The sequence below is a fragment of the Phascolarctos cinereus genome, unplaced genomic scaffold (genome assembly GCF_003287225.1).
Source record: "Phascolarctos cinereus isolate Bilbo 61053 unplaced genomic scaffold, phaCin_HiC Scaffold_726;HRSCAF=1367, whole genome shotgun sequence".
NCBI classification, from domain to species: Eukaryota; Metazoa; Chordata; class Mammalia; order Diprotodontia; family Phascolarctidae; genus Phascolarctos; species Phascolarctos cinereus.
In genome coordinates this window covers 135,778,078-135,805,972 of record NW_027556098.1, presented here as the reverse complement: position 1 = coordinate 135,805,972, position 27,895 = coordinate 135,778,078, and the positions used below count along the sequence as shown (strand labels likewise).

Genomic DNA, 27,895 nt, shown 5'->3' with positions numbered 1-27,895 from the left:
GAATATTCATAAATTAGAAAAGCAGGAGAAAACTCCCCTTCTTGACAAGGGGTTCTACAGGGATGAAGCCTGTCTTTCATAGAGGGAAATGGACCCCCCTCTCTTCCCTCTCTTGCTCCCTCCCTCCCTGCAGCGTGAAGGAGCTGCTAATACCCACTCCGGGCTAACTGCCTTCTTTATATACAAGGGCTCCCTCCTCCAACCCTCACTAAGCCTACGCTGACCCTTCTGCTGCAATGCCCTAAGGACCCTCTGGCTGACTTCACTTTGCCCTTCTCTTCTCCCTGACTTTCCGGCATCAGAGAAACATACTGGACCCCACTCCTGAGCCTTTTTCTTCTTTCCTGGGAACTGTGAGAGGTAAGGGGATTTACAAAAAGAGGGAAAACACTACTCCCCGTGCAAAGAAATGAGATTGTCAAAGCTTAAAGAAAGAAATCAGGGCTGTAAGGGAATGATAAACTATTGATGATGTAATAGACTAATTTCCTAAGCAAACAAAATATAAACTGGTGTGCAAATTCCACTTTAGTGTGATCTCTTCTTTCCCTAACAGGTCCTTTGTATAGTTTAATTCGTGGCTTTCTAAGTCTCAGCCTGACATATCCTAACTATTTCTTGTAGGACTGGTTCTTGGCCAGGCTTCTAATTAACAGACTACCTCACCTCCGGATCTGACTTTATTTATCCCTGGGGCTGGCAGCAAGCCTAGATGCATTCCACAGATCCAGAGGAACATCTGTGGAAACCTGTGGAGATTTTTCAACTTTACACATCTCCTTGCTTTAAAATGCAAGAATGAGGTGTTTGGGAAAATGTTCATCTTAAAAAAAAAATAGCCTTGTCTTTCCCAACCCAGTGATCGATTCAAGAGTGATATCACTGAAGTGTGAAATTCTGTATTCAGTTTGAGCATTCCTAGTTAACCTGATTTTGTATCATTCAAAGTCCTATGTTATAGTCCAACCTCTCATGAGTGCTGGTGGCCTTGGAAGGCAACAACTCCTTCAAGAGCCAATTCTTCCATTGCAAAGCCCACCCAAGCAGATACGATGCATTTACACAAATGCTTTAGAAAGCAAAAATATGCCTTAAGCCTAGACGTTCCTAAGAGCCCTTCTTCTTTCTGCCTGATAATGCCACAATAACCACAAGGTGGCTGTCAGGCTCAAGCAGTTTCTCCTGTGACTTTATTTACATTTTCATCAAATAAAATTACTGCTTTGGGGATCAGTGTGGACCAGCCATCCAAGCCCTAGAACTGGACCTTTGGCTCTAATTCCAAACTCTAATTCTTAATTTAGCAGTTTCCTGATCTGAAAATGAGATCCATAATATTTACTTATCCTTTAGGGATGTAATTAACTACCTGAGAAATTCACTCTTTCATTGTTCATGATTTCCAAGTCATTTGAAATTGGGAAGGAAGCCAGGACAAGCAGCTGGAACACTCTACCATATGCCAGGGTGCAATCACTCCTTGGCTGATTTCCTGGCTCTACCACCGTCAGGCGGAGGAATGACCTCTCAAGGCCTTTTACAAGCTATGTAATCTTGGCATAGGTTTGAGCAAATTAACCTCTCCATGCCTCAGCTTTCCAATCTTTGGAGCAGGAATAATAAATAATACCCAATTTCCAGACTAACATAAATGCTTTGAGGATAGGAACAAATTCTCATGCTGTTCTTTGGTCATCTCATGTAAAAGGTTCAAACCTAACCATTTATTTGACAACTAATCATGCTCTATTTTAGACCGTTATCTTTTCACGTATGTCTTATCCACCACCCATCATCCTTCTCCAGAAGTTCTACTCCTGATGTCTTAGCATGATGGGGAGGTGACCCTGTGTTTACAGGCCATTGCCAGTGAAATGCCAACTCTGACAGGGGTTAAACCTGCTTCAAGCACGGGATGGTATGTCTGCCACCCAAAGATTAGTATAGCTAGGTCCAGAAAGACTCACTGTCAGAATGCTGACTACCAGATAGATCTGTCCATTCTTCCTTTCTTTCTTCCTTCTGCCTGCTATAATAACTCATAATAGCTCTTTACAAAAAGCATCAATGGAAAAGAGTACCCACACATATTTGATCATGGATCTTTGAAGCATGCCTCCCTTTTTTTAGTTTTATAAAGACATCATTATTGATACATTTTGTTTTCACATCACCTATACTCCCAAATATATCCTTTCCTGCTCCTCCTCCCAGAGAGCCATCCCTAATGACAGAGGGGGAAAAAAGCAATAATGGCAAAACTAATCAATGTTACATCTGAAAAAGTCTGACATTTCTATTGTTATAAAACTGTAATCTTTCCACCACCTCTGCAAAAAAGGGATTTCTTTCTATCAAAAGAGGGAACTTTCTCATAACATGAAGCATGTCTTATTGCCATCTAGATTATAAGCATCTTGAAAGCTGTCACACAGTGGATACAGGTCTGGACCTGGAGACTTGGGTTCAAATCTTGTCTCAGAAACTTACTAGCAGTGGGACCATGAGCAAGTCACTTAACCTCTGCCTGCCTCAATTTCCAATTATATAAAATAAGGATAATAATAGCACCTATCTCTCAGAGTTGTTGTGAGGATAAATGGCACAATATTTGTAAAAGCACTTCACAAACCTTAAAATACTAAACAGTAGTAGCAGTAGTAAAAAAAAATAACTAATGTGAGCATTAAATAATATATGATCTGTGGAACAATTAACTCTTAGAGCAGTATGGTATAATGGATAGAGAGTTGGCCACAGTGTCAGGGAGACTTTATTTCAAGTCCCATCTTGACACATACAGGCTGTGTGACCTTAGTTAAGTCACTTAACTTTTCATTGTCCCAGATAATGCTCTAAGACTAATAAATTAAAGAGTAGATACAGAGTAGAGAGTTTCCCCAGGCATTTCTACTACCAATTAAAAAGAACAACAATAACCAATTAACTCTAGAGAAGGGCAACATTAGAAAGCTCTTATGTTGGAATTCAAAGCGGAACAATTAGTAACAAATTAAAATACTTGGAAGCTGGGGCTGAGATGGAGAATGGTGATCCTGAATTACATTGTTACTTTTAAGGCACAGCCTAATGTCAGAAGCTGGGCCTCTAGGCAATTCCCAGTTTGGTCTGCTCATTTTTGCCCCTTCCCTTTCAGATGGTCCTACTGTCACATACATAGCTGTCTCCAGAACACATGTGCTCCTGTGCTCCCTACTTCTGACTCTGGGATCCCTTAAGGGAGGTTTCTTCCCTAATATCAACTATGTCTTCTGGCATCTGCCAACTCATTGTGTGGTCTTAGGCAAAATAACAAATTCCCGTAGGCCTCCATACCCTCACCTGCGGGGGGGGGGGGGGGGGGGGGGGGGGGGGGGGGGGGGGGGGAATGATAGGTCTTTGAACTGAAAGGGACCTTGAGGAAACACTCAGTCTACCAGTAGTGAGTAGCAGGGCCTAGTCTCGAACTCAGGTCCTAATCGCCCATCTAGAGCTCTTCTCCTCTCTCCAGATAATGTCTAAGGTCCTTTTGAATAGCAACATTCTCTAATGTTGCTCCCTGTCTGAGTCTAAGCAACATGCAGAGGAGAGGCAAGTCCTATGTGGTAGGATAGAAGACTTTTCCTCAAAGCTATTGATACTCTATGTAGAACATTGTCCTACACGGCACAAGTTAAGGTCTGTCCTTGGACAAAATTGAAGACCAGCAGTTTTGTTCCCAGTACTTTCTTACATCTCTTTTTTTTGGAGTTGCCTCCCCTTTAGCCACCCTGAACACCCATAGGGGAAAGGGGGCAGGAGGGTGGGAATGTCATCAGGGTCTACCCTTCTAAAGGTAGTCTGTTCCAAAATAATTCCTCCCTACTGCCCTTCCATCAAAATTTCCATGAGTTCAGTAGCCTAATCTCACCCGTCTTCAAGAAAGCCACATCATTAAACTAAATCATACTAAGTCCTAAATGGCTTAATAAATAAATTAATCTGGGGGGAGTGGAGGGAAGGAGTTAAAAAATGGCCAGGAACTGAATTTTATGCCTATGCCAATCCAAAGAAATTAATCCATAAGGATGAATTTCAAGTACCGGGGCAGGCTAATAAGGAGGTCGAGGAGGCAGATATTTGAGGCAGGAAGGTTTTCTTGGCACCTGTAAAATCATGCCAGGTAGGCATCTGCCTGTTCTCCATACAGATCACTTTACATTTGTTCTACTGATCAGATACATAAGTACCTTGGGCTATTTCCCCTCTATCATACAGTACTTTCTCACTCTCTCCTCCTCCTCCTTCTCTTCTTCTTCTTCTCCTTCTCTCTCTCTCTCTCTCTCTCTCTCTCTCCTCTCTCTCTCTCTCTCTCTCTCTCTCTCTCTCTCTCTCTCTCCCTCCCTCCCTCCCTCTCTCTCTCTCTCTCTCTCTCTCTCTCTCTCTCTCTCTCTCTCTCTCTCTCCTCTCTCTCTCTCCCCTCCCTCCCTCCCTCCCTCCCTCCCTCCCTGTAACAGGATGGGCCCAAAGAATAGCCCACAGGAAGGTATCACTAAGAAGATCTATTTGCTTGTAAAACATCATAACCCATTCCAAAGATCAATCACTTTCCTCTCAGCCCATGCTCTTCCATTACCTCTGCTCACCTCCATTATTATCAATAGAATTTTACTGCAAACATAAATGTTATAAATAGACCCAGAGGTATGCAAGGCCACAATCAGAAATGCAGAAGTTCTACTCATTTAACCTTTCATACATTCACACCCAGGGCCTTTTTTCTTGATAGGGAAGCAAATATGAAATGATTAGAGCAGGAGACTCATACCTGGAATTTGAGGTCCCCCAAAGGGGAATCAGAAAGATGGGTGATGTTTCAACGTACAGCAGAGATGAGTAATAATCACAAGCATATAAAAGGGGAAGAAGCTGCTCCCTCATCAGAGAGCTAACAGGGGTCAGCAGCTGGACCACTTCAGGTCAGTACAGTGGTTTCAAAACAGAGTCAGTCTGCTCCCATCCTTCTTTTTCTGTTTTTCCCAGCTTACTAAAAAGCTTGATTTTTGAGTGACTAGTAGGAAGGAAGCAGTAGGAGTGAAGTAAGTAGTGTGGGGGTGAGTTTGGAATCTAATCCTCCTTCCCTACTCTGTTTATTTTGCTTCTTTAAAGTACTGAAGTCAAAATTCAGGAGTGAGTCATTCAGTGAAGGAAGTGTGAGGTTAGTCTTTCCAATGGCATCTTTCTGAGTCACTCTTGTCTAGAACTCAGCCCAAAGAGAAGTGATCTGGAAGGAAGCCTTATCTCAGCCATAGTTCCTTTTTCCAGGAAGGTGAGTAGCTGCTGTTTTAGTAGGTTTGGTTTTAGATGTAGATTGCTGGAATAGGAAGTAAGGTAGTGAGCTAACTGCAAGTATTCAAGCAGACTATGAGTGACCACCTACTGGGGATACTGGCATGGAGTGGGGTGGGGAGTGTTGGCTCTTGACTAGGCAGAAGTTTGGACAATATGACCTCCATGATTTTTTCCAACTTTAAGTCTCTCTACAAACCATGGAGATAATTTAGTCCAATCTCATTTTGCAGATGAAGAAATTAGGACTCAGGGAGTTTAAGTCATTTTCCTATGGCTAATCTAGAGCATGGTTAAGAGTAGAACTGAGGTCCCCTGGGTCCCAAGCGCCATGTTGACTTGATGTGGAATTATGACAGCTGTTGCCTCAAGCTTCCAGCCCATCAGCTAAAAAATTGACTGGCTATGACTTGTGGAATGGATTTCACTTTCATAAGGAAGGAAGAGGTGATACTTTCTAATTGGTTCTTAGTATGTCACAGATACATAGACTCTTGATGTCCAAAAAGACATTGTTAATCTCTTGTTGATAGGGCCTGTTTTTCAACCGCTAGACAGGTTGGGTCTTAAAGGCTAGGAAGGGAGTTGTCTATAGTTTGTTGTTCTTTTTTTTTAATTTATAGGAATGGTCTATTTGGTTACCTCGGACATTTTGTTAAAGCTATGGCATATCCCCTATGTCAGTCAGTCAATAAGCATTTATTAAGTGCCTACTATGTGCCAGGCACTGTGCTAAGAGCTATGTAAAGCATTGTCTACATGTCAGCTGTTGTTTTTGTTATTTCTCTCATTACAGCTGTGCTACAGAGCCAATATATGCGCAGGGATGTCCCTAGCCTGAGATCATTGGTCACCGCCCCATGTTACTGTCGGGTAGAAATGGGGGAAGGGTAGGTCTTGCTGTCAACACACAAATACAAAAAGGTGATCCTATATGTCCTCTGCTAAAATGATTCCATGTGCTTTCTACTTCACTCAAGCAGTCAAGAGGTGGCCAGGTCGTCCTTCATGCCTCTCAGCATCTTTCCTACATGTCCTCACTGCTTTTGTATGTGGTACTGCTGCTCCCCTGCAATCTTCTCTTGATAGCTTCTTCTCCTTTATCTTGATTCATTCCCTTCTGACTTTGTAACTTTCTTAGGATTCAGGAAAATTACCACTGAGCCAGAAAAGGCAAGAATTGGGCAGCAAAGAAGCTTAATAAAAACCAAAAGGATAGCCTCTAGGGCATCTGGTGCTTGGCTCAAAGTACCTGCTACTGCTTGCCACCAGATACATTTTGAGTTTTGTAAAAATAAGAGCTGTCTATAGACATGTTTCAGGTTCTCTACCCCTCCTCAAGTCTCCCAAGTAGCAGCCGTTTATCCATGTCTCTCCTGTAGACTGATCACTTTCTAATTGGTATTAATGGTCATTTTTGTCCCTATCTCAACTCCCTACTAGCATGAAAGCTCCCCAAAGCAGGGACACCTCTGCCCCTAGCATGGGGCTTTGCACACAGTAGGAGCTCAATAAAAGAATGTTAAACTGAACATTCTTGTACGCCAACTCTCCTTTTGTGCCCTCATAGTCACAGTTCTACTCAGTTATATTTCTAAACATTACCATAAACTACAGTAATGTATTTTTAATGGAAAGCCAGCTGTCTACATGAACATGAGTGATTATTGATGAGATCAAGCACTGTTCCTTTAGGAATATTCATACTGAATTAATGAAGCATATGCCAGACCTTCAAAGTGAACCTTTGCTCTCCTTGATTAATGGAAACCAAAAATTGTCAGACCATAAATTTTAAGCGTAATCTTTTTTTTTTTTGGCTATAGGAACAAGTGTTCAGAGTATTGGGCTGTGCTCCATGCTGCAAAGAATATGAAGATGCAAGTAGTAACAGAATGTTTTCTGAAAACAGGAATGATAATAGACAGATCTCAGATGGTTAGGTGAATTCTAGGCTGGTCAGATGACCCAACGAGTTGTCATTAATGAATGGGTCCACATTATAAATGGGTCCACTGCTTGTAGGAAGGTCTCCAGGAAAGTTACTTAGGGAATCTCTTTGGCACTGTACTATTCAACATTTTTTTTTATCAGTGGCTTAGATAAAGGCATAAATGCAGGCTTAGCAAATGCATAGATAACACCAACTTGGGAAATAGGTAGCTAACACATTGGATGACAGATTCAAAATGTTCTCTACAGGTTAGAATAATGGGCTGAATCTAATATGATGAAATTGAATCAGGATAAATGTAAAGCTCTTGGCTTAAAAAAACAACTTCACAAGCACAGAATGTGAGGTATGGTTAGACAACAGCGCATATGAAAAATATCTGAGGGTTTTAGATTAAGTTCAATATGTATTAACAGGGTGACACGGAAGAAGGCTGACATGATCTTATTCTGTAATAAAAAAGACACATCATGTTCATAATTAAGAAGATGGTGGTCCCACTATACCCTACCCTAGAGTACTATGTCATATTAGAAATACTGTGTTGGCTTTTAAGTACTTTAGAAAGGAAGGTGACAAGCTAGAAAGCATCAGGGTGGTGACTAGAATGATAAAGAGACTGGAAAAGTGTGTTCTGTATGAGAATGGGGGCTGGGTAGGGAGGGGAGAGGGGTTGAAGGGGGAATTATAACTGCTGTAATTCAAGTATTTGAAGAGTTATCTGGTGGGAAAAGATTCTGCTTCGGTCCAGAGGGCAGAACAGAGAGCAGTACATAGAAGATGGAAGATTGGAGAGATTTCATCCAGATATACGAATAGCTTTCCTAACAATCAGAGCCATCTCAAAAATGAAATGTGGTGCCCTAGAAAATAGTGAGTTCCTTCTTATGAGAGGTGTTCAGGCTGAATCTGAATGACCCTTTATCAAAGATGTTGTAGATAGAATTTCTTTTCAGGTCTGATTAGAGGATCCCTAAGGTATCTTCTTACTTGGATTCTATGATTTTCTATAAATACAAAGTATTCATCTAAGACAGGAGTGGGGAACCTGAAGCCACATTTGAGAACCTAGAGGGCCACGTGTGGCTGGCCTCGAGCCCGCACATTCCTCACCCCTGACTAAGACAAGGGTTCTTAATCTGACGTCTATAAACTTTTTTTTAATATTTTGATAACTATTCCAATATGATTGGCTTCCTTTGTAATCCTATGTATTTTATACATATTAAAATAGGCTTCATCAGATAGTCAAGGAGGTCCATGACACCAAAAAGGTTAAGGAGCCGCCCTCAAGGATCTCTCCCATAATCCCATTTGATCCTCACAACAACCCTGGGAAGTTGGCAGGTATTATTATCCCCATTTCAACCTCAGCCTCTAGCGACTTGTTTTAGGCCCCAGAACTAATGCGTAACCCAGCCAGGACTCCAGTCACTTCTGGACCTCTTCCCCAACACCATTAGGGCTCTCAGAATGACCTCTGAAACAATGTGTTAAAAGGAAAGAATCGAGCTTGGTCATACTCTCTTTGCTGTTTCCTTCTATGTCGCAACTGCCAGCTCAGTGATTTGAAAGTCTCTTGGAGGAAGTTCACTGGGATTAACTGGAATTTTCCTGGAGATGATGGATTGATATCTAATTCACAGCAGCACTATGCAGAGAGTGACAAATGTCTCTTCAGGGAAGACAATGACAGAGAGTTTTCATTTTTGCCCCCCGCAAAAAAAATTGGAAAAGGGGATTGTATTCTACTCATAGTATATAGCATCACATACTAATTATTTTTCATATAAACATGTGATATATATAGAGGCATATAGCATTATTACAGCTATTATTTTATGCTTATATATGAGAACTGCCCTATAATCTGTGAGATTCATGTCATCTGTAGGTCTGACCACCTAATATAAAAATTAAACCCCCTCGCTTGAGGCTCAAAACTGTTCTTCCTTACACTGAGTTTTGTTACATCAGGGTTATAGTGAAATTATATAGACTGTATAAATGTATACAGTAGGTAGCTAGGTAGAACAGTGGATAGAGCACTGGATCTGGAGACAGGAAGAGCTGGATTCAAATCTAGCCTCAGACACTTACTAGCTGTGACCTTGAACATATCACTTAACTTCTGTTTGCCTCAGTTTCCTTATCTGTAAAATGAGGACAACAGCACCTACCTCCCAGGATTGTTGTGAGGATCAAAGAAGATATTTGTAACGTACTTAGCACAGTGTCTAACACATAGTAGGCACTTTATAAATGCTATTTGTGATGAGAAAATTCCTTAAATTTTAAGGTCTCACCTTCACCTCCCAACACTATCACACTGGACCTTTTTATTCCTATAATAAAAACTATTTTGAGAGGATTTTCCCAGAATGTCAGAATTGAAAGGGATTGGGGCAGCTAGGTGGTGCAGTGGATAAAGTACCAGCCCTGAAGTTAGGAGGACCTGAGTTCAAATCTGGCCTCAGACCAAACACTTAACACTTACTAGCTGTGTGACCCTGGGCAAGTCACTTAACCCCAATTGCCTAAAAAAAAAAAAGAACTGAAAGGGATCTTTGAGATCATGAGGCCAGCCTTCTAATTTTACAGATAATAAAACCAAGGTTAGGCGACCTGCCTCAGCTAAGTGGCAGAGCCAGAATTCCAGGTGTTCATGTTCTGACTCTCAGGGTGAGTGTTCTTTCCATCATTTCACACTGCCTCCTTCTCTCAAAATCAGATCGTGGCTCTCCCTAGGCGGTGCTTCACCTCCTCCCCCACAAATGAATCCATGTGCTCAGAGGAATGATTTATATCATACAGCCTGTCACCTGCTGCTTTGACAGCAGCCATCAAAGTAGGGAGATGTGGGAGAAGCAGAGGGAAATTGCACAAAAGAAATTCGTTTTTTGACAGATTTCATTGTACTTAACATTCTGGCACTAAGTGAGAGCGCTAATGCCATCACTGCCTCTCTTCTCCTTCTGGAAGTGGGTTTGGGAAAGAGAGGAGGGTGGTACTTGGGGGGAGACCAGAAGAGGTTAAGAAGTTTAACTTAGGAGTTCAGAAATACAGACAAATCATTATTCCTGATAACAATTCTGAAATGTTATGGGCCTTCCTGAAAGGGTGGTGCAGCTCTTTAAGGCTGCTCCATTTGTGCCCATCCCATACCCCCTTAATCTGTATAATTTCCACTTAGGACAAGTCATACAACCAATATCACAGGAGTCTGCAGGCTAGTGCCATAGTCTTAGTGATTGAGCACTATACATAAACTGAGTCAGGGTTCAATTATGGCTCTCACGCTTACGGTGAGACCTTGGGGAAGTCACTTAGCCTCTCTAGGACTCAGTTCCCTACCTTTAAAAGGGAAATAATAAAAGCAGCTACCTTCCTGGGTTGTTGTGAGGATCAAATGAGATAATATTTGTAAAGCGCCTAGTAGGCACTACATAAATACTATATTGTTATTATTATTATTACCTGTAAAATGAAGGGGTTGAACTCAATGACCTAAGGGTCTTTACAGCTCTAAATTTATAATCCTATGATTGCGCAGAGAGGATTCGGATGGATTTGAACAAATCTTCTGATGCAAATGTACTACGTGATAGTTGACGGTAACCTAAGCCTTCTCTTCTTTCTCCGTACTCTATCATGGTCATCTCATTACCACCCATGGATTCAATTATTATCTCTATGTAAATGACTCCAAAATGTACATATCCAGCCCTCCCCAATCTCCAGTTCCACTTCTCCAAATGCCAGCCAGGCATCTCTACCTAGAGATTCCATAGCCATTCTCCAGATTCAACATGTGCAAAATGAAAGTCATTACAAGCACCACCATTCTTTCAGTCACCTAGGTTTGTGATCTCAGAGTCATCCTGAACTCTTTTTGCTGTTCAGTGCCATCCAACTTTTCAAGGTCCCATTTGGGGTTTTCTTGGCAAAGATACTGAAGTAGTTTGCCATCTTCTTCTCCAGCTCATTTTACAGATGAGGAAACTAAGGCAAACAGGATTACATGACTTCCCCAGGATCACACAGCTAATAAGTGTCTGAAGCTGGATTTGAACTCAAGAAGATGAGTCTTCCTGATTCCCCAATGCTCCATCCACAGAGCCACTTAGCTCCTTAATACTTTATTTTTACTTAACTTCCACACCCAATCAGTTGTCCACTGTACCTCAACGCTACCTTTTACATCCAACCCCTTCACTCCATTCACACAGTCATGACCTAATTCAGGCCCTCATCTCCTCTTGTCTAAACACTTACAAAAGCCTCCTAATTAATCTTTATGCCTATAATTTTCCCCCTCTCCAATCCATCTTCCACACGGCTGCTAAACTGACATATCCAAAGCATAAGTCTGACCACATCATTCGTCTTGCACAAGAAGCTCAATTGTACCTCTAGGACATAATACAGAACTCTGTAAGCTCCCTAAGGGCAGGGGTGAGCTCACTTGTGTGTATCTACATATGCATATAAGTATGTATATGTTATATATATTTCCTACTATAACTAGGTTTGCATGCTAGTGATGACAATATGATATTGACCTTAAATTTTAAGGTCCCCCCATCAACCTCCCAATACTATCACACCAGATCTTTTTGTTCCTATAATAACAAAACTATTTTGAGAGGATTTTTCCAGAATGTTAGAATTAAAATGGATCTCATGAGCCCAACCCTCTAAAAATATATACACACATACATATACATATTGTACGTGTGTGTGTATACACACATATCACTGTACTTGGCACATATTAAGCATTTAATAAATGCTCACTAATTGATTTGGTAGTGTGGCTTTAAATGAAGATAATTTTCAACAAGCTTCTGGAGACTTACATAAGGTGTTTTGAATCTGCACATATATTATGCAACCCTAGAGGAACTCGCCATGTAATATTGAGGGACGTCATGAAAAAAGATATAGCCTTTGGCAGGGGAAGTGGGGGGGAAGCCAGGTAGGACTTTTTTCTTTTTGCCATGATTGTCCCAATTCTGACAAGCCAAATCTGAACAGGACTTTGGAATCCAAGATGGCTTGGAAAGTTATGTTCTTTCTTTCTCTAGTTTCTTTTTTTTTTCCTCATTCTAATCTTGGAAGAGGCAGCTGAGGCATGCCAAGCAAATGAGGACAGTGAGGGCAGCTGTGGGTATAGTTTTGTAAACAAATGAACTAATGCTGCAGAAAGTGGCCATAGGTGGTAGTTGCAAGAAATAGATAAGAGCTCTTCTGCCTTTCTGCCAGTGACTGGCTGGGAGACTCTGGTTGTTCTGGGAGGCTGGAAGGACAGCCTGTCACTTGCTTGTATCTCTAGCAGTGAAGAACTACTGAACTGCCTTCTGAGTAAGGACAAGGGCAGGACTTTATTATCATTAAACTGCTTGCTGGAATCGTAAAGACACTGTTATCAGCTGGGACAGCATTTTTATGCTCTGATTAGCAGCCATCAAGAGAGAGTTATCATCACCACTTTTCTAAGAAGCTGAGAAAACAGTGTATGAAAACTTTTTTTTATTTGGCAAGAACAAAAGCAATAGTAATTATTCCTATTTATATATTCCTTTAAGATTTTCCAAAGTGCTTTAATACATTTGATCTTCACATTTGATCCTCACAATGACCACATGAAGTAAATACTACAAGGTTTTCTGATGCCATTTTACAGATGAGGAAACTGAAGTTGAGGGAAATATGACTTGCCCAGAGTAGCTGGGAAGTGTAGGAGGTAGAATTGCTGCCCAAATCTTTCTAACTTTAAGTCCAATCCTCTAGCCTCAATGCCAGAGAAGATCCTAAAGAATAAATTTGCTAACAGTAATGTCAGCTTTAACTAACTTTAATAACATAAACATGCCAGTTAGCTATTTGTTGTTGTTCAGTCATGTCCAATTCTTCATGACCTCATGGACCACAGCATGCCAATGAGATTTTATTAGCAAATATACTGGAATGGTTGGCCACTTCCTTCTTCTGTGGATTAAGGCAAACAGAGATTAAGTGACTTGCCCAATGTCACACACCTAGTAAGTGTCTGAGACCACACTGGAACTCGGGTCTTCCTGACTCCAGGCCCAGTGCTCTATCTACCGAGCCACCTAACTGCCTGGTTAGCTGTAACAGGTATTAAATTCCCAGATAACAACACCCAGCTTTCTTCCAATAGATCCCAAGGAGCTCTTGTTAACAATGAGCTCTGGAGAGAACTGGCAGAATCTGGGATGCAGTCAAGAAAACACAGAAGTTGGGAAAATTTGTCTTAGATTCTTTAACCTAAATGCATTAAAAGGAAGAAGAAAAAGAGCTTAGACTGTGTTTGATGGGCCTGCTCTTTCTTTCTTTCTTTCTTTCTTTCTTTCTTTCTTTCTTTCTTTCTTTCTTTCTTTCTTTCTTTCTTTCTTTCTTTCTTTCTTCCATCTGCCCAGGGGGTATATTGGCTGGATAGTAAAATATATGAACTCAGCATTCTTGACTCCTGAGCCTAGGCTCACCATGATTGAGTGATTGACTATTTGTAAGGCTGTGAGCCAAACATTACCTTTCTTTCCACACATGCTACACCCCCCCCCCCAATTCAGTGTAAGGCAGAGGTCCTAAATGAAGCATTATGTAGGAGAATTTCAGCAACAAAAGACTCTTGTGACACCCAAACAAATTTGTCTGGGCATCAATAAGCCTCATGAAAGAGGTAATTGCAGCAGTGGAATTGTTTATCTAATTAATGTTCCAGAACTAACAAGGATACTCAGAAATCATACCGAGCCCATAGAAGCGGGTTTGCCCTCTCTAGGAACCACTCCATAACTCTCGAGAGCTGAACTCAAATTCTGAATTCATTTGATTTCTGTTTATGGATCTTTAGACTGCTGGGGATTTCCTGCATCTGATTGCGGTGGTCTAAAAGGCTAAACTCTGGGACCCACAAACCTTTGTGGTCATCCTCCGTTTAGACCCTCACTTGTGCCAGACAAAGAGCGCATCTGTCTTCGTCAACTCCTTTGTCACCTGATCCTCTGATTCTTTTCAGGATCTTTCTTTGGGCTCCCAACTTGAGCTGAAGAATGAAAAACCTGGTGGTGGACCCTTCAAATAAATTCAATAATTCCCTGGATGCTTTTGAGCAATGTGGCAAAGAAACACCCTTGGAAAATGTTCTTTTTGCCTCCTTCTATCTTCTGGATTTCATCCTGGCCTTTACTGGCAATACTCTTGCCCTCTGGCTCTTTATCCGGGACCAAAAGTCAGGCACCCCCGCCAACGTTTTTCTGATGCATCTTGCTGTGGCCGATTTGTCATTTGTGCTGGTGCTTCCCACCCGACTTGTGTATCACTTTTCTGGAAACCACTGGCCATTTGGGGAAATCCCATGCCGCCTTACCGGGTTCCTCTTCTACCTCAACATGTACGCCAGCATCTACTTCCTCACGTGCATCAGTGTTGACCGCTTCCTCGCCATAGTGCACCCCATCAAGTCCATCAAACTCCGCAGGCCTCTCTATGCCCACCTGGCCTGCGCCTTCCTCTGGGTGGTGGTAGCCGTGGCCATGGCCCCGCTGCTGGTCAGTGCTCAGACGGCGGAGGTGAACAGCACGACCGTGTGCCTACAGCTCTACCGGGAGAAGGCCTCACGGAATGCTCTGGTGTCCCTGGCCGTGGCATTTACCTTCCCCTTTGTCACCACCGTCACCTGCTACCTGCTGATCATTCGGAATTTGCGCAGCGGCCACCGGGTGGAGAAACACCTCAAGGACAAAGCCATTAAGATGATCATCATGGTGCTCATGATCTTCCTGGTGTGCTTCGTGCCGTACCACGTCAACCGATACATCTACGTCCTGCAGTACGATGGCACCCGGGCCTCTTGTGAGGCCCAGCGGGTCTTGGCCCTCAGCAACCGCATCACGTCCTGCCTCACTAGCCTCAATGGTGCCCTGGACCCTGTCATGTATTTTTTTGTGGCTGAGAAGTTTCGTGATGCTTTGTGTAACTTGCTTTGTGGCAAAAGGGCCATGACCCTACCACCAAGTTTTGAGGGAAAGACAAATGAGAGTTCCCTGAGTGCTAAATCTGAACTGTGAAAGAGACATCCAGACTTAAAACGCTGCCTCTCTGTGCTGATTACGTGTGCCTCAGTGGCAGACTGTCTTCCTGTGCAGAGACCTTCCATTGGAGCTCTCCATATGTCAAAATAGAAGAAATCTAGCTTCTTCCACACAAGCCAACCACCCACCTACTGAGAAAACAAGACTTAAATATTGGCAGACCACTCATATCCCACTTGGACACCTGAACAGCAGCTTCACCCGTTGCTCAGTTTCTAACAAGCTCTTACATTTCTGAAAAGCAAGGACTAACATGTAATCAAACCAAGACACCTTCCCCCTCAGAAGAAAAATTTTCAGCTATGCTTATTTACTGTTACTAGATACCCTAATGATCTCAGCCTAGATACAGGGAGGAGGGACACGAAAATTGGAGAACAATGAAAGTCTTTCTCTAAGCTCAATGCTGACCGCTAAGCTACTGACCTCCTATTATGTTAAGGCAAGAGTGGGGGAGGCTATTCTCCAAAGAATCCAAGAAAATGATCCGAAAATTGCTTGAGTGAAAGAGAGAGTTCCTTTAAATGTCTGCTTTGATGTCTGGGGGAATGAGGGTGGGGGGAAGGAGTGGTGGGGAGGGAGGGAAGAAATGCCGTAGTGTTCATATTATCAGATCCTTGATTATAGATATCACCAGCTTAGTTTAGTCAACACAGTGATGTGGACTATACTTGGTGGGTGATTACAACTGAACTCACAGAGACCAAGTCAGGCTGGTCCCTATGTGTAACCTAAACCAATGGGAAACAACTTCTATCTCTGTTCCAGAGACTTCCTGATCTAACTTTTTTTAAAAACTGCTTAAAATTCTTCTTTTTAACTTGTTCTGACAGTCTCTTTACAATTTCCCAACATGTGTCCTGTACCTCACATAAGGGCCTGCAGCTGGCCTGACCACCTTGCTTGAGACCTGAACAAGGGAGCAAAACCATGGCATGGAATGTGGATGCCTTCAATAGCATGCACCCTCACTTCCATTTGACTTCAAGGCCATGAAATCCATGGGTTCTATCAGCAAAACCAAGCGACCCTACCCAGCATGCTTCTTTCTAGCCCCTGGAGATCCCCAAGGGAACCCAAGGGAGTCTATGCACCCTCCACATTGTGTCCCACCTGTCAAATTCACCTCTATCTCCCCTTTGCCTTCCATTTGTACAGTGATCTTTCTTTTTTGGTATCTGTATATGCCGATTATAAATATGCATAGTTTTTTAAGTGTGAAGCTGTATCATGTTGTTTTAATAAAATTTCTCTCTTCCCTTTACTAGCTACCAGGAAATCTCCTTTGCCCTTCTTCTACCCCTTCAAGCAATGGACTTCATGGGGATCCTTACTCCTCATCTCAGTTTCCTTGTTAATAGTTTTAGTCACCATGGTTTCCCACTCCAAAGTATCACATTTTCCTAGGGTTGCCTTCTTGTGCCTAACCCTTAAGCCAGTACTCCCATTCCCTTTTCCTTCCCATCACACTAATACCTCACTTTCCTTCACATACTCTTCCAACCAGTTACAATGGCCTCCTGGCTATTCCACAAACAGGACACTCCAACTCAGCTCCAGGCATTTTCTCTGGCTGCTCCCATGCCTGGAATGCTTTTCCTCCTCTGCTCCAGACTTCTCTAGTTTCCTTTAAATCCCAATTAAAATCCCATTTTTTTTTCAGGAAGTCTTTCTCAACCTCTCAATCCCACGCCTATGTTAATTATTTTCTTTTTATCCTGTACATAGCTTGCTTTGTATATATTTGTTTGCACGTAGTCTCTCGCGTTAGACTGTAAGCTCCTTGAGGGCAGGGACTGTTTTTTTGCCCCTTTTTGTATCCCCAGTGCTTAGTACCATGCCTGGCACACAGAAGCCATTTAATAAATGTTTACTGATTGACTAGAATTCATATAGCTCTTCCTACTTTTCAGGCAGCTACGTGGCATGGTGGATGGAGTGCCTCAGATACCTACTGACTGTGTCTCCCTGGGCAAGTAAATTAACCTTCTCTGCCTCAGTTTCCTCATCTGTAAAATGAAGAAGATAATAGCACCTACCTCACAGGGTTGCTGTGAGAATAAAATGTTATAATACACATAAAACACTTTGAAAACTTAAAACCCTATGTAAATGGGAGCTATTCAAAGAACTTTTATCTCAGTTCTCTTGTGCAGTTAGAGCAACATCCTTGAGTGATGGCTGGATTAGACGGGTGTTATTCCCATTGCGAGATGGAGAAACAGAGGCCCAGAGAGGTAAAGAGGCTTTACTCGAGGTTCCCCAGCTCAAGAGGGGACGAGCTGGGATGGATATCCAAGTCTCCCTATCCCCTAGTCCAGTCTTCTTTCTGCCGTCCCTGGTGCCTTCCACATCAGTAACGTCTTACTCTAGCTCACATCCCCTCTTCCAATCATGCTTTCGAACCCCCAATCCCCACTCTTTTGCAATTGCCCCAACAGGCCTCGGCTCCTCCTCACCTCCCGGCATTCTTCACAAAGCCCAGGTCAGCAAGAACCACATCACACAGTTCACAACGGAAGCACTCCGGGTGCCAGTTGTTGTTCATTGCTTTGATGACACGGCCAATAATGAATTCACCTAAAAAACAAAAAATCAGATTTGAGTAGGGGAAGAGATGGCATTCACTCCTACCTGCCAGGGAAGAAACAACTTCACTCGTCCTCTATTTTCTTATTGCTTTGCCAAGTTTGCGCCAATGCACTATTCCAGGAAATGAAAAATAACCTCCAATGGGGAAAATAAATCTACTTTCTAAAGCAAGTGCCAAGAAAACAGCTGTACTCTGTGTATGCGTGTGCCATCTCTAGGTTATGTTTTCTTCTTCTCTCGAAGCTGGCCCTTCGTGGTATTGTGAAGGTTGACTCTGGGCCCCATTACCTTCCCAAGCAGGATCTTCACAGCCGCACTCCTCCCCTCTTGGCTTCTTCCTGAACTGCAGAGAACTACCCTGTGTCACATTTCCTCAGAGATTTGTTCTCAGCTGATAATGGTTTAAGATAAGGCTAGTGGAGGCAGCTGAGTGGCTCAGTGGATAGAGTGCTGGGCCTGGAGTCAGGAAGAACTGAGTACAAATCCAGCCTCAGATATTTAGTACCTGTGTGACCCTGAGAAAATCACTTAACTTCTGTTTACCTTAATCCACTGAAGAAGAAACTGGCAAACCACTACAGCATCTTTGCCAAGAAAACCCCATGGACATTATCGGTATGAAATGGTCCATGGGGTCATGAAGAGTCAGATATGACCGAACAATAAAATGTTGCTAACAGACTCAGAAAAACGGTGTGGGGAGAAAAGAAGGTGTCTATTTTTTAAAGAGTAATTTTCCCATAGCTGAATTTCTGGTACCATAACAAACAATGGGGGTGACTCTTCAGGTTCCCTTCCCTTAAATCCCTCAAATGACACCTGCTCAAAGGCTAGCCCTCACTTTCCTCTAAAAGCAAACCCCTTCCCCCTTACTGTCCCACCCTCCCCCTGTTTCATAAAATAAACCTTTTGGAGTAAAGAAATGGCAGATTTGGCTTGAGTCTGGCCTTACCACATGTCCCACAGCAGGGAGCAAACAGCATTTGGAAGTCATGTTCACAATATTTTCGACCTTCGTACTGCAAACAAAACACAAAGAGAAGGGGTGAGAGGAATGCCAGGCTCCTGGGGTTACTTTATTTTCTGATTCATCTATTATAGATTACATTTCCATAGCACTTCACCTAAAGACCCCAGGTTCTGTACACAAGACTTAAAGAGGCAGCACTGAAGATCATTCAAATAAAAGGAGGAAACACAAGGAAAGAAACAGAAATGGGAGGAACAGAAGCAGGATAAAAGAAAGGAAGAGGGGAAAGTTAATAATGGTAATTTCAGCCCTTTAACAAATAGAAGGCAATCTGTGGCAAATATTAGAGTCAATGTTCTATGTAACAAACAAACAAATAATGATTATTAAGCACTTAACACTATACTAGGCCCTGGGAGAGATAGAGAGTTAGGAGAAGATGTAGTCCCTGTCATCAGGCAGTTTATGGTCTAGTAGGGAAATAAAATATAAAGGCAGAAGACCAATATTTAATATCACATAAATACATTACAGAGGTGTGAATCAAAATGCCAGGTGAGGTCTAAGAAGGAAAGTACCTGGGAGCAAGGGAGAGAAAGGAAAGCTTCATGGTGCAGGTAGTATCTCAGTTTGATTTACAGGATGAGTAGAGATTGAAGGGGCCCATAGGTGGCACAGTGGTAGAGAGCTGGGCCTGAAGTCAGGAAGACTCATTTTCCTGAGTTCAAATCTAGCCTCAGACGCTCACTAGCTGTGTGACTCTGAGCAAGTCCCTTAATGCTGTTTGCCTCGGTTTCTCAACTGTAAAATGAGCTGGAGAAGGAAATGGCAAACTGCTCCAGTATCTTTGCCAAGAAACCCCCAAATGGCGTCATGAAGTGTTGGACACAACTGAACCAACTGAACACCAAAAAAGAATTAAGTGATAAATATGGCGGTGGGGTGAGAGGCCAGACATTACAGCCATGGCAGTAAGTGGAAGGAAAGTCCAGGATTTGGGGTTACAGAGAGTTGTCCAGTTTATCTGGGGCATAAGGTACATGGAGGTCAATAGAAGAGCCTAGAAAAGAAGAGTGGAAGCAGATGGTGGAAGGCTCTGAATGCTGTGCTCTGTGGCACTACTAATTGGGTAAAAAGCATAGTTCCAATTGAGTTTTAGACCTGGAAGAGACTTTAGCATCCCCCTTTGGTGATACCTCCCTACATTTAAAAATGCTCCTTTTTTTCCTGTTTCAGTTTCTTACAATTTAAAACAAATTATTTGTAAAATAAATATAAAGAACATGATTGGCTCAGCGACGTACACAAAGGTTTTAGGTGTTCACTTTACCCTCCACACAATACTCTTCTGTCTCAGAACCCTCAGCTGCTTGGCTTTTCTATGACAGCAAAAACAAAACACCACTGATTGCCAAAGGAAGGAGTCTTAGATGTTCTAGGAGTGAGGACTTCAAGGTAAGGCTGTCCAGAGAAGAAAAGCAGGGCAGACCAAGCAGCCAGAGAGGAAAAGGGGGGAGAGACTAAGAATAAACCAGCATGGGGCAGCTGAAGGGTTAGAAGGGCAGCAGTCCACATCCCAGGGGGACCATGCAGGATAAAGCCCCAGCAGCAGGCCAGGGCACCACAGCAAACATCCTCACCTCATAGAAGAGTCCATCTGGGAACTGCCGGAAGCACTGGGCACAGACGAAACAATTCTCATGATACAGCTCCCCGTTGCTATTCACAATCCTTTCAGATGGATCAAAACGGGCCTGACAGCGCTGGCATGTGGCATTAGCCAGGGCATCAGACATGTTACTGAATAAACGGGGGGGAAAAAATCAGAGTCAGGTTCTGGATGGCATCCAAAAATGATAACGTGCTAGGAGCAGGAGGAGCAAAGTTTAGAGCAACAACTCTCTCATTCTTTCTGGCAAGAACTTTTTTTCTGTAATCCAGGACTGGACCTCGGGCCAGGGAGAGAAAATGTCCCTAGTCCCAGAGTTTCTCTGTGCTTTATCACTTGGTTGAGACCATAGACACCTGGAACTTCATATAACAGCATTTGTGGCCCTATAATTTTACAATTCAGATATGCCAGTCCCAATCAGGTACAGAGCCAGAAACTGAGGCAGGAGTCTAGACTGTCTTCTAAAGAAAACTCTCAGCAGGGGGCAGCTAGATGGCACAGTGGATAGAACACCAACCCTGGAGTCAGGAGGACCTGAGTTAAAATCCAGCCTCAGGCACATAATACTCACTAGCTGTGTGACCCTAGGCAAGTCACTTAACCCCAATTGCCTGGACAAAAAAACAAAAACAAAAACAAACAAACAAAAAACTCTTAGCAGAGAGGACAGAACATGGGACTTGGAGTCAGGAATACCTGAGTTCGAGGCCTACCTCTGACACTCATTAGCTGTGTGACCCTGTGCTCTTTGCCTCAGTTTCCTCATCTATAAAATAGGGATATTAATAGCACCTATCTCACAGAGCTGTTGTGAGAATCAAATAAGATGACACATGTAAATCACTTTGCAAACCTTAAAGTGTTATGTTATTGTTAGCTAGTATTGTTTGTTGTTGTTTTTGGCTAGGCAATGGGGGTAAGTGACTTGCTTAGGATCACGCAGCTAGTGTCAAGTGTCTGAAGTCAAATTTGAACTCAGGTCCTCCTGACTCCAAGGCCGGAGCTCTATCCACACTGCACCACCTAGCTGCCCCAGCTATTATTGTTAATAATTTAAAATTAATATAGGAATTCCACACCAGATCAGCCCCTAAATCCTTCCAGTCCAGAATTTTGTCTCTGACAATGTCATCATTCATTCAACAAGCGTTTATTGAGCACCTGCTGTATGCCAGATACTCTTGTAGGTTATTGGAGATACAAAGAGAAAAACAAAACAGTCCCTGTCATTCTGTTCATTCTAGTCTATTGAGAAGGAACATGTATACCAGTAAGTAAATACAAAATGTAGACAAAGGAAAGAGTAAATAATTTCAGTGGAAGGATAAAGACAAGCCTGGTGAAGGAGGTACTTTAGCTGAGCTCTAGAAAAAGCTAAGGACTCTAAAGGGTGGAGATGAAGAGAAAGTGGGTTCCAGACATGGGACCAGCCTGGACCAAGTCACGGAAAGGAGATGGAATGTCCCCAAGGGGGCAGCTTGGGAAGGCTGTGGTTTGTCCACACTTAAAAGGCTAGCAATATGGCCCCACATAACCCTTTTCTCCTTTATAATCTATCCTCCGGGCTACCATGGTTCTTCTTGAACATATTTGTATTTTCAGTCTGTGTCCCCTCTTGGGTTGAATGTACTTTCATCAATACCTTCCACCTCATCCCTCTCCTTCTCTCCCCACCCCCACAAAAGAAAAAAAAAGTGATGAATGTGATTGCATTTTAAAAATAACATCCCTTTCTTCTCTCAGTAGCTGTCAAATGGAAGAACAAGTGACTGATAGAGAAGAAAAGTTGTGTTGAGGGTAACCACCAGTTTAGCAATGAGCAAGATATACCCAGGGTTTGGTTTTGGTTTTTGTTTTTTCTTTTTCATGTAACTCAGGGAAATCAGAAATAAACAGGAAATCTTGTAACTCTGAAATCTGAATTGCCTGATTCAATAACCACTGGAGCTGATGACATAATATAATTCCCAGAGCCCAGATACAGGCTTTCAGATTTCTGGTTAAAGCACACCATCCTCTGGCCAAGTGCCCAGGCCTTATTGTTATTGCTTTTCCTACCTCCCCATGTCTATATCTTTCTCCATCCTTCAAGGCCTAGCTCAAATCCCTCCACATTCATGAAATGGTCTCCAACCACATTAGCCTACTGGGATTTCTCTTTTCTCAGAACTCCTATGACATTTAAAGTCTTTAACACACAACTTGGAGGCAGCCATGGTTGCCCGGGGTGGAGAACTGCTGTCAGAGTCAAGAAGAGCTGGATTCAAATTCTTCCTCTAATATAGACTGGGCAAGTCAAGTGACCCTGGACAAGTCAGTTGGCCTCTCAGTGCCCTAGGGCAGAGGGGTCAAATTCCTAGCTGCAAGTGAGCAGCAACTCCCCAGTGTGAGGGAACCAGATTTAAAATGTCTTTGGGAAATGTTTAACAGAATAAATAAAAATAACATAACATAGATAATGTTAATTTGTGGTTTTCTAACTCAACATGCATCCCCACCGAATTCATTTCTATTGACACCACTGCTCTAGGCAACTCTCTAAGACTATCATTTGCTGAGAAAATGAACCAAAGATCTTAGCATTTTAAGGCAATAAATTATACTCTGACACCTTAAAAGTCACAAGTTCAGAAACTTTCCTTAAGTAACAAGTTTAGCACTGAAATGCTGTGCTAATTTGGTGTCCTTCAGTTGGGTTATAGGCACCTTAAGGTCCAAATATTATGTCTTTTATTTCATTGCATATCGGAAAGCCACTTGAACAGAGCCATTCCATAATGGGTACATGATGAATACTTGTTAATTGACTGACTCCTATCTACTTCTGCTCTCACCCTAACCCTATAACTAGGGCTTAGTTATGACCTATTATTTATGTTATATGAACAACGAGTCTTCCAGCTGTTGTTTCACCCTTCTTTCATACTGCTTCCAAAAAGTCTTCCTAAGATAGGATTCCACTATCACTCAGCTTCTCAAATGCCTCTATGTCTCTGTATTACCTATGGGAAAAAATGTAAACTCCCCAATCTAGCATTTAAGGATGTGCATAAATTGTTCTACTCTATCTCTCCAACCTTAATTGACTTTAATTTTCTATGCACATTCTTCATTTCAGTGAAACTCAATTTATTAACTCTTTTCTAAACTGGAAGAATGGGCAGTTAGATGATACGGTGGATAGAGCCCTGGGCTTGGAATGAGAAATACTCATCTTTATGAGTTCAAATCTGGTCTCAGATACTTATTAGTTGCATGACCCTGGGCAAGACACAAAATGAGCTGGAGAAGGAAATGGCAGACCACTACAGTATCTCTGCCAAGAAAACTCCAAATGAGGTCACAGAGAGTCTGACACAACTGAAAAATGACTTAACAGCAACATTATCTATGTTACAGTGACCCCACATTGGTAGGGAGTGCATTATGTGGAGTACTCATATTCCAAATGGTACGGGAGGTAAAGCAGAATTGTGTCATACAAAGAAAGTATGAGATCAGGGCTTTCCTCTAAAAGGCCCTTCCCTTCCAGTTTCATATAATTCTAATACAAAATTTAATGATACAACTGAAATTTTAAAATGAACAACTACCAGGGAGTTAGAGGCCCCTCAGGCTCAAACATGCTTCAATTGAACACAACATGAATAAAGTTATTCATTCATCATGGCCCACCTCCCATGACACTGGACCTTCTATGTGTTATCACCAAAGTATGTGGAAAGGGGCCTGGGAGGATTTTGAATCAGGAGAAACATGTCAGAAAGATAAGGGGTTCGTCAAAGCACAAGGCACTCACAGAGAGAACTGTAGTCTGGGGATCCCAAAGTGCTCCTTTCCAGCTTGGCTTCACAGTAGCCAACAGCAGTCACGGGAAGGGAACAAGGGTGGAAGAAATGAAAATTTCAACCCCTCCCCCCTCCTTCACACATTCCAGTAGGGAACAGAGAATACAATGTCGGTCTGATTATCCCCCAAGGAGAAAAATGCCACTCCTCTTTCTCTGCCCCCATTCAAAAGTGGACAACAGGCAAGATACAGCCAAGGGTATGTCTGAGACACAGGCAAGTCAAACCACCAAGATGTGGGAAGAACACAATACTATGACACTCTCCCCTGCCTCAACTCTCTAAAATGCCACTGGTGTCTGCAGCCAACATTGTCAATTAAGTTTCACAGTGCTACTGACATTTACACTATGTGTGTGTGTGTGTGTGTGTGTGTGTGTGCTTGCGCGTGTGTGTGCACGCACAAGCCCATAAGGGTTCTTTAACCCCTGCTTGCATCAAACAAGCAGGGAAATAAAATAAGCTTGCAACCCAAGTTCTCCTGCCATATCCACTTGTCCCAGAACAATAAAGCTATGGGGAGTGAGGGAAGGAGGAGGGCTAGGAGTTAATTATGTCTGTGGCTCAATCAATCAACAAGCATTTATTAAGTTCCTACTGTGTAAAGGGCACTGCGCTAATAGCCAGGGTTTCAAAGACAAATGTCAAACAGAGCCTGTACTCAAAGAGCTTGCACACTAATGGATTGTGATAGTTTACTATCCTACTGAAGAGTGTGAGATTATGTGTTTCTGAGAGGCTATCAGAGACACTGGAGTATTTCTGTCTGTGACATGAGGCAGAATTGTTCCAACTACAAATTAGGTAATTAGATTGGGGCACATCAGCAAAGGTCCTTCTGTATGTTTCCATGATCAGCAGAAACAGCCCCTGGGCCAAACAGAAGAGGTTATGGTCAGAACTGTTCTCTCATGTTTCTGCAGCTTTTCATGTAGAAAGAGCCTCCATATGTGACTCAATCTGCATTCTAAAGCCAAATATGAATATTTTTGTAAGGATATGGGGAGGGAGGACAGGAGGATCCACAATCACACCAATTAACACAATCACAGAAAGCCCAAATACTTCAAATGAATCAATCAGCTTAGTACCTATTCTTAAGAAATTTTCCTAAAAATATATTAATAAATACTTAACCAATTAGAGCAGATTATAATCTCTGTCTCCTCCCTTTCCCATCCTTCTCCCCCCACCCCACCCCCATTGACTATGCTATAGGAGAGACTGGACTAGCAGCAGACAGGGCATCCTGCTGGGATGAGACAACTGGACCAGGAGGAGACAATGCATCTAGCCAGGAGTGAGAGTAACTCAAACAAAGGTGGCTTCAGGGAGTGACCCCTCTTGGTAGAGAAGACTCTGGCTGTGGACTGACAAAATATGTACCAAGGCACTGACCCTAGCAGCCCTGCAGAGAGCTCCCATGAAGGGAAACCATGAGGCCTGTAGAAATGGAGAAAAGGACTTACCAGGGACCTGTAGTTATGCTATCCTTTTGCCACGTAAGTTCTCTGCACAGGTGCCTCATTACTTTGTGCCCACTCTCCCCCACTGCCCCTGCGTGCATCTGTGGGAGACGGCGCCCCAGGGTTTATAATTACTATTCTTTCTATACCACCTTAGTGAATATCCTTGCTAAAAAGTCAAGTCTGATTGATTGTCAGTGGGCAGCACACCAGTAACTGAAAGTCCTAGAAACCCAGCTTCTCAGGGCCATAGATACCTGAGATAAGTAGGAGTCAGCTGGCCCTCTGGGGACCCAGCCCACAAGTGCCAGTGCAAGTTAGGGAACTAGTCTAGGATTAACTAAATTCACTATCTGTATCTTCCTATCCTATTTACATGGCTAATCAAATGTTGACTATAATCATGAGAGGGGGCACAGTGGAATCAGGAGCTGAAACATCTGTGCTCTGTGTTACCTGGGCCATGCCCTTAACCTCTCAGTAGCTCTGTTTTCTCATCTATAAAACAGCAGTAACAATACTTGCACAACCTACCTCACAAGGTTGCTTGGAAAAAGGTTTGTAAACCTTAGAGTACAATACAGATATAAGCTCTTATTACTGATTGATTGCCTAACAAGTTCATGTCCCATTTGCTAACCGTTAGATTTTTAAAAGGTGGCGCAGTGGATAGAGTGTCAGGCCTGGAGTCAGGAAGACCTGAGTGCAAATCCAACCTCAGACACTTGCTAGCTGTGTGACTCTGGGTTAGTCACTTAACCCTGCTTGCCTCAGTTTCCTCATCTGTAAAATGAGCTAGAGAAGGAAATGGCAAACCACTCCAGTATCTTTGTCTAGAAAACCCCAAAAGAGGTCACAAAGAGTCAGACTAGACTGAAAAATGACCAAACAACAATAATAAGCTTTTAAAATGTAGTTTTACTAATAGTATAATACTATTTTTCAGCAGACAGACACGGAATAACTATGGTTGGTTTTTGTGTCTTTATTAATTCATGAATAGGAATTAGAGATGTTACCCGGTGATTTAAAAGACTATTGTTACTGTTACTATAGAGACTTATGGGAGAAAACAATACAATACCTCTCTCACCGGGTTGTGGTGAGGAAAGTACTCTGTAAACCTAAAAGTACTGTGTAAATGTGAGTTATTATTATTGTGGGGAAACGATGGCTTTGTTCAAATAGCTGAAGGGCTGTCTGTGAAAGAGAGAGTGGGTGTGTTGTGCTTGAATCCAGAGGGCAGAACCAGGCACAGAAAGGCAAATTCAACATAAAGAAGAATTTCCTGACTATATAGTCAGCCACTCATCACGCATTTATTAAGCACTTACTGTGTCCCAAACACTGTGCTAAGCCCTGGGGATACAAAAGAAGAAAAAAAGTCCCTACTCTCAAAGGTGCTCCCAGTCTAATGGGCAAACAATATGCAAACTATGTACAAACAAGCTATGTAAAGGATAAATTGGGGAGGGGAGGCATTAGTATTGAGGCAGATCAGGATGGGCTTCTTTTTTTCTTTTTTTTTCCCTTTTTTTCTTTTCTTTTTTTTTTTTAAGTGAAGCAGTTGGGGTTAAGTGACTTGCCCAGAGTCACAAAGCTAGGAAGTATTATGTGTCTGAGTCTGGATTTGAACTCAGGTCCTCCTGACTCCAGGGCCGGTGCTCTATCCACTCACCACCTAGCTGCCCCCAGGACAGGCTTCTTATAGAGGGTGGGGTTTTATTCTGGACTTAAAGAAAGCCTGGGAAGCCAAGACATGACGGAGGGAGAGCATTCCAGGGATGGAGGACAACCCAAGAAAATGGCTAGTCAGGGGATGGAGTGTCATGTGCAAAGAAAAGCAAGGATACCAGTGTCACTGGATTAAAAAGAGAGGCATGGGGCAGGGAACGAAGTGTAAGGAGACTGGGAAGTAAAAGGGGATCAGATGATAGAAGGCCAA

General features: G+C 42.6%; 2 protein-coding genes across 4 annotated transcripts in view; one reads left to right on the top strand and one right to left on the bottom strand.

The window, feature by feature from the left end:
• The window catches only part of LIMS2 (LIM zinc finger domain containing 2), a 101,179-nt gene that overhangs the window by 20,009 nt on the left and 53,275 nt on the right, over positions 1–27,895 (bottom strand). For all 3 annotated transcript variants that reach the window (XM_020967141.2, XM_078146788.1, XM_020967139.2), the window contains 3 exons: positions 20,605–20,764; positions 18,947–19,013; positions 17,862–17,982 (listed from right to left, as the gene is read on the bottom strand). In XM_020967141.2, coding sequence (XP_020822800.1) covers positions 17,862–17,982; positions 18,947–19,013; positions 20,605–20,760 — 344 coding nt within the window. In that variant the 5' untranslated portion in view covers positions 20,761–20,764. The remainder of the gene's footprint in view (positions 1–17,861; positions 17,983–18,946; positions 19,014–20,604; positions 20,765–27,895) is intronic.
• Positions 178–15,378, top strand: GPR17 (G protein-coupled receptor 17). The gene is made up of 2 exons (XM_020967142.2): positions 178–360; positions 14,328–15,378. The coding sequence occupies exon 2, from the start codon at positions 14,362–14,364 to the stop codon at positions 15,376–15,378; it is 1,017 nt and encodes a 338-aa protein (XP_020822801.1). The 5' UTR covers positions 178–360; positions 14,328–14,361.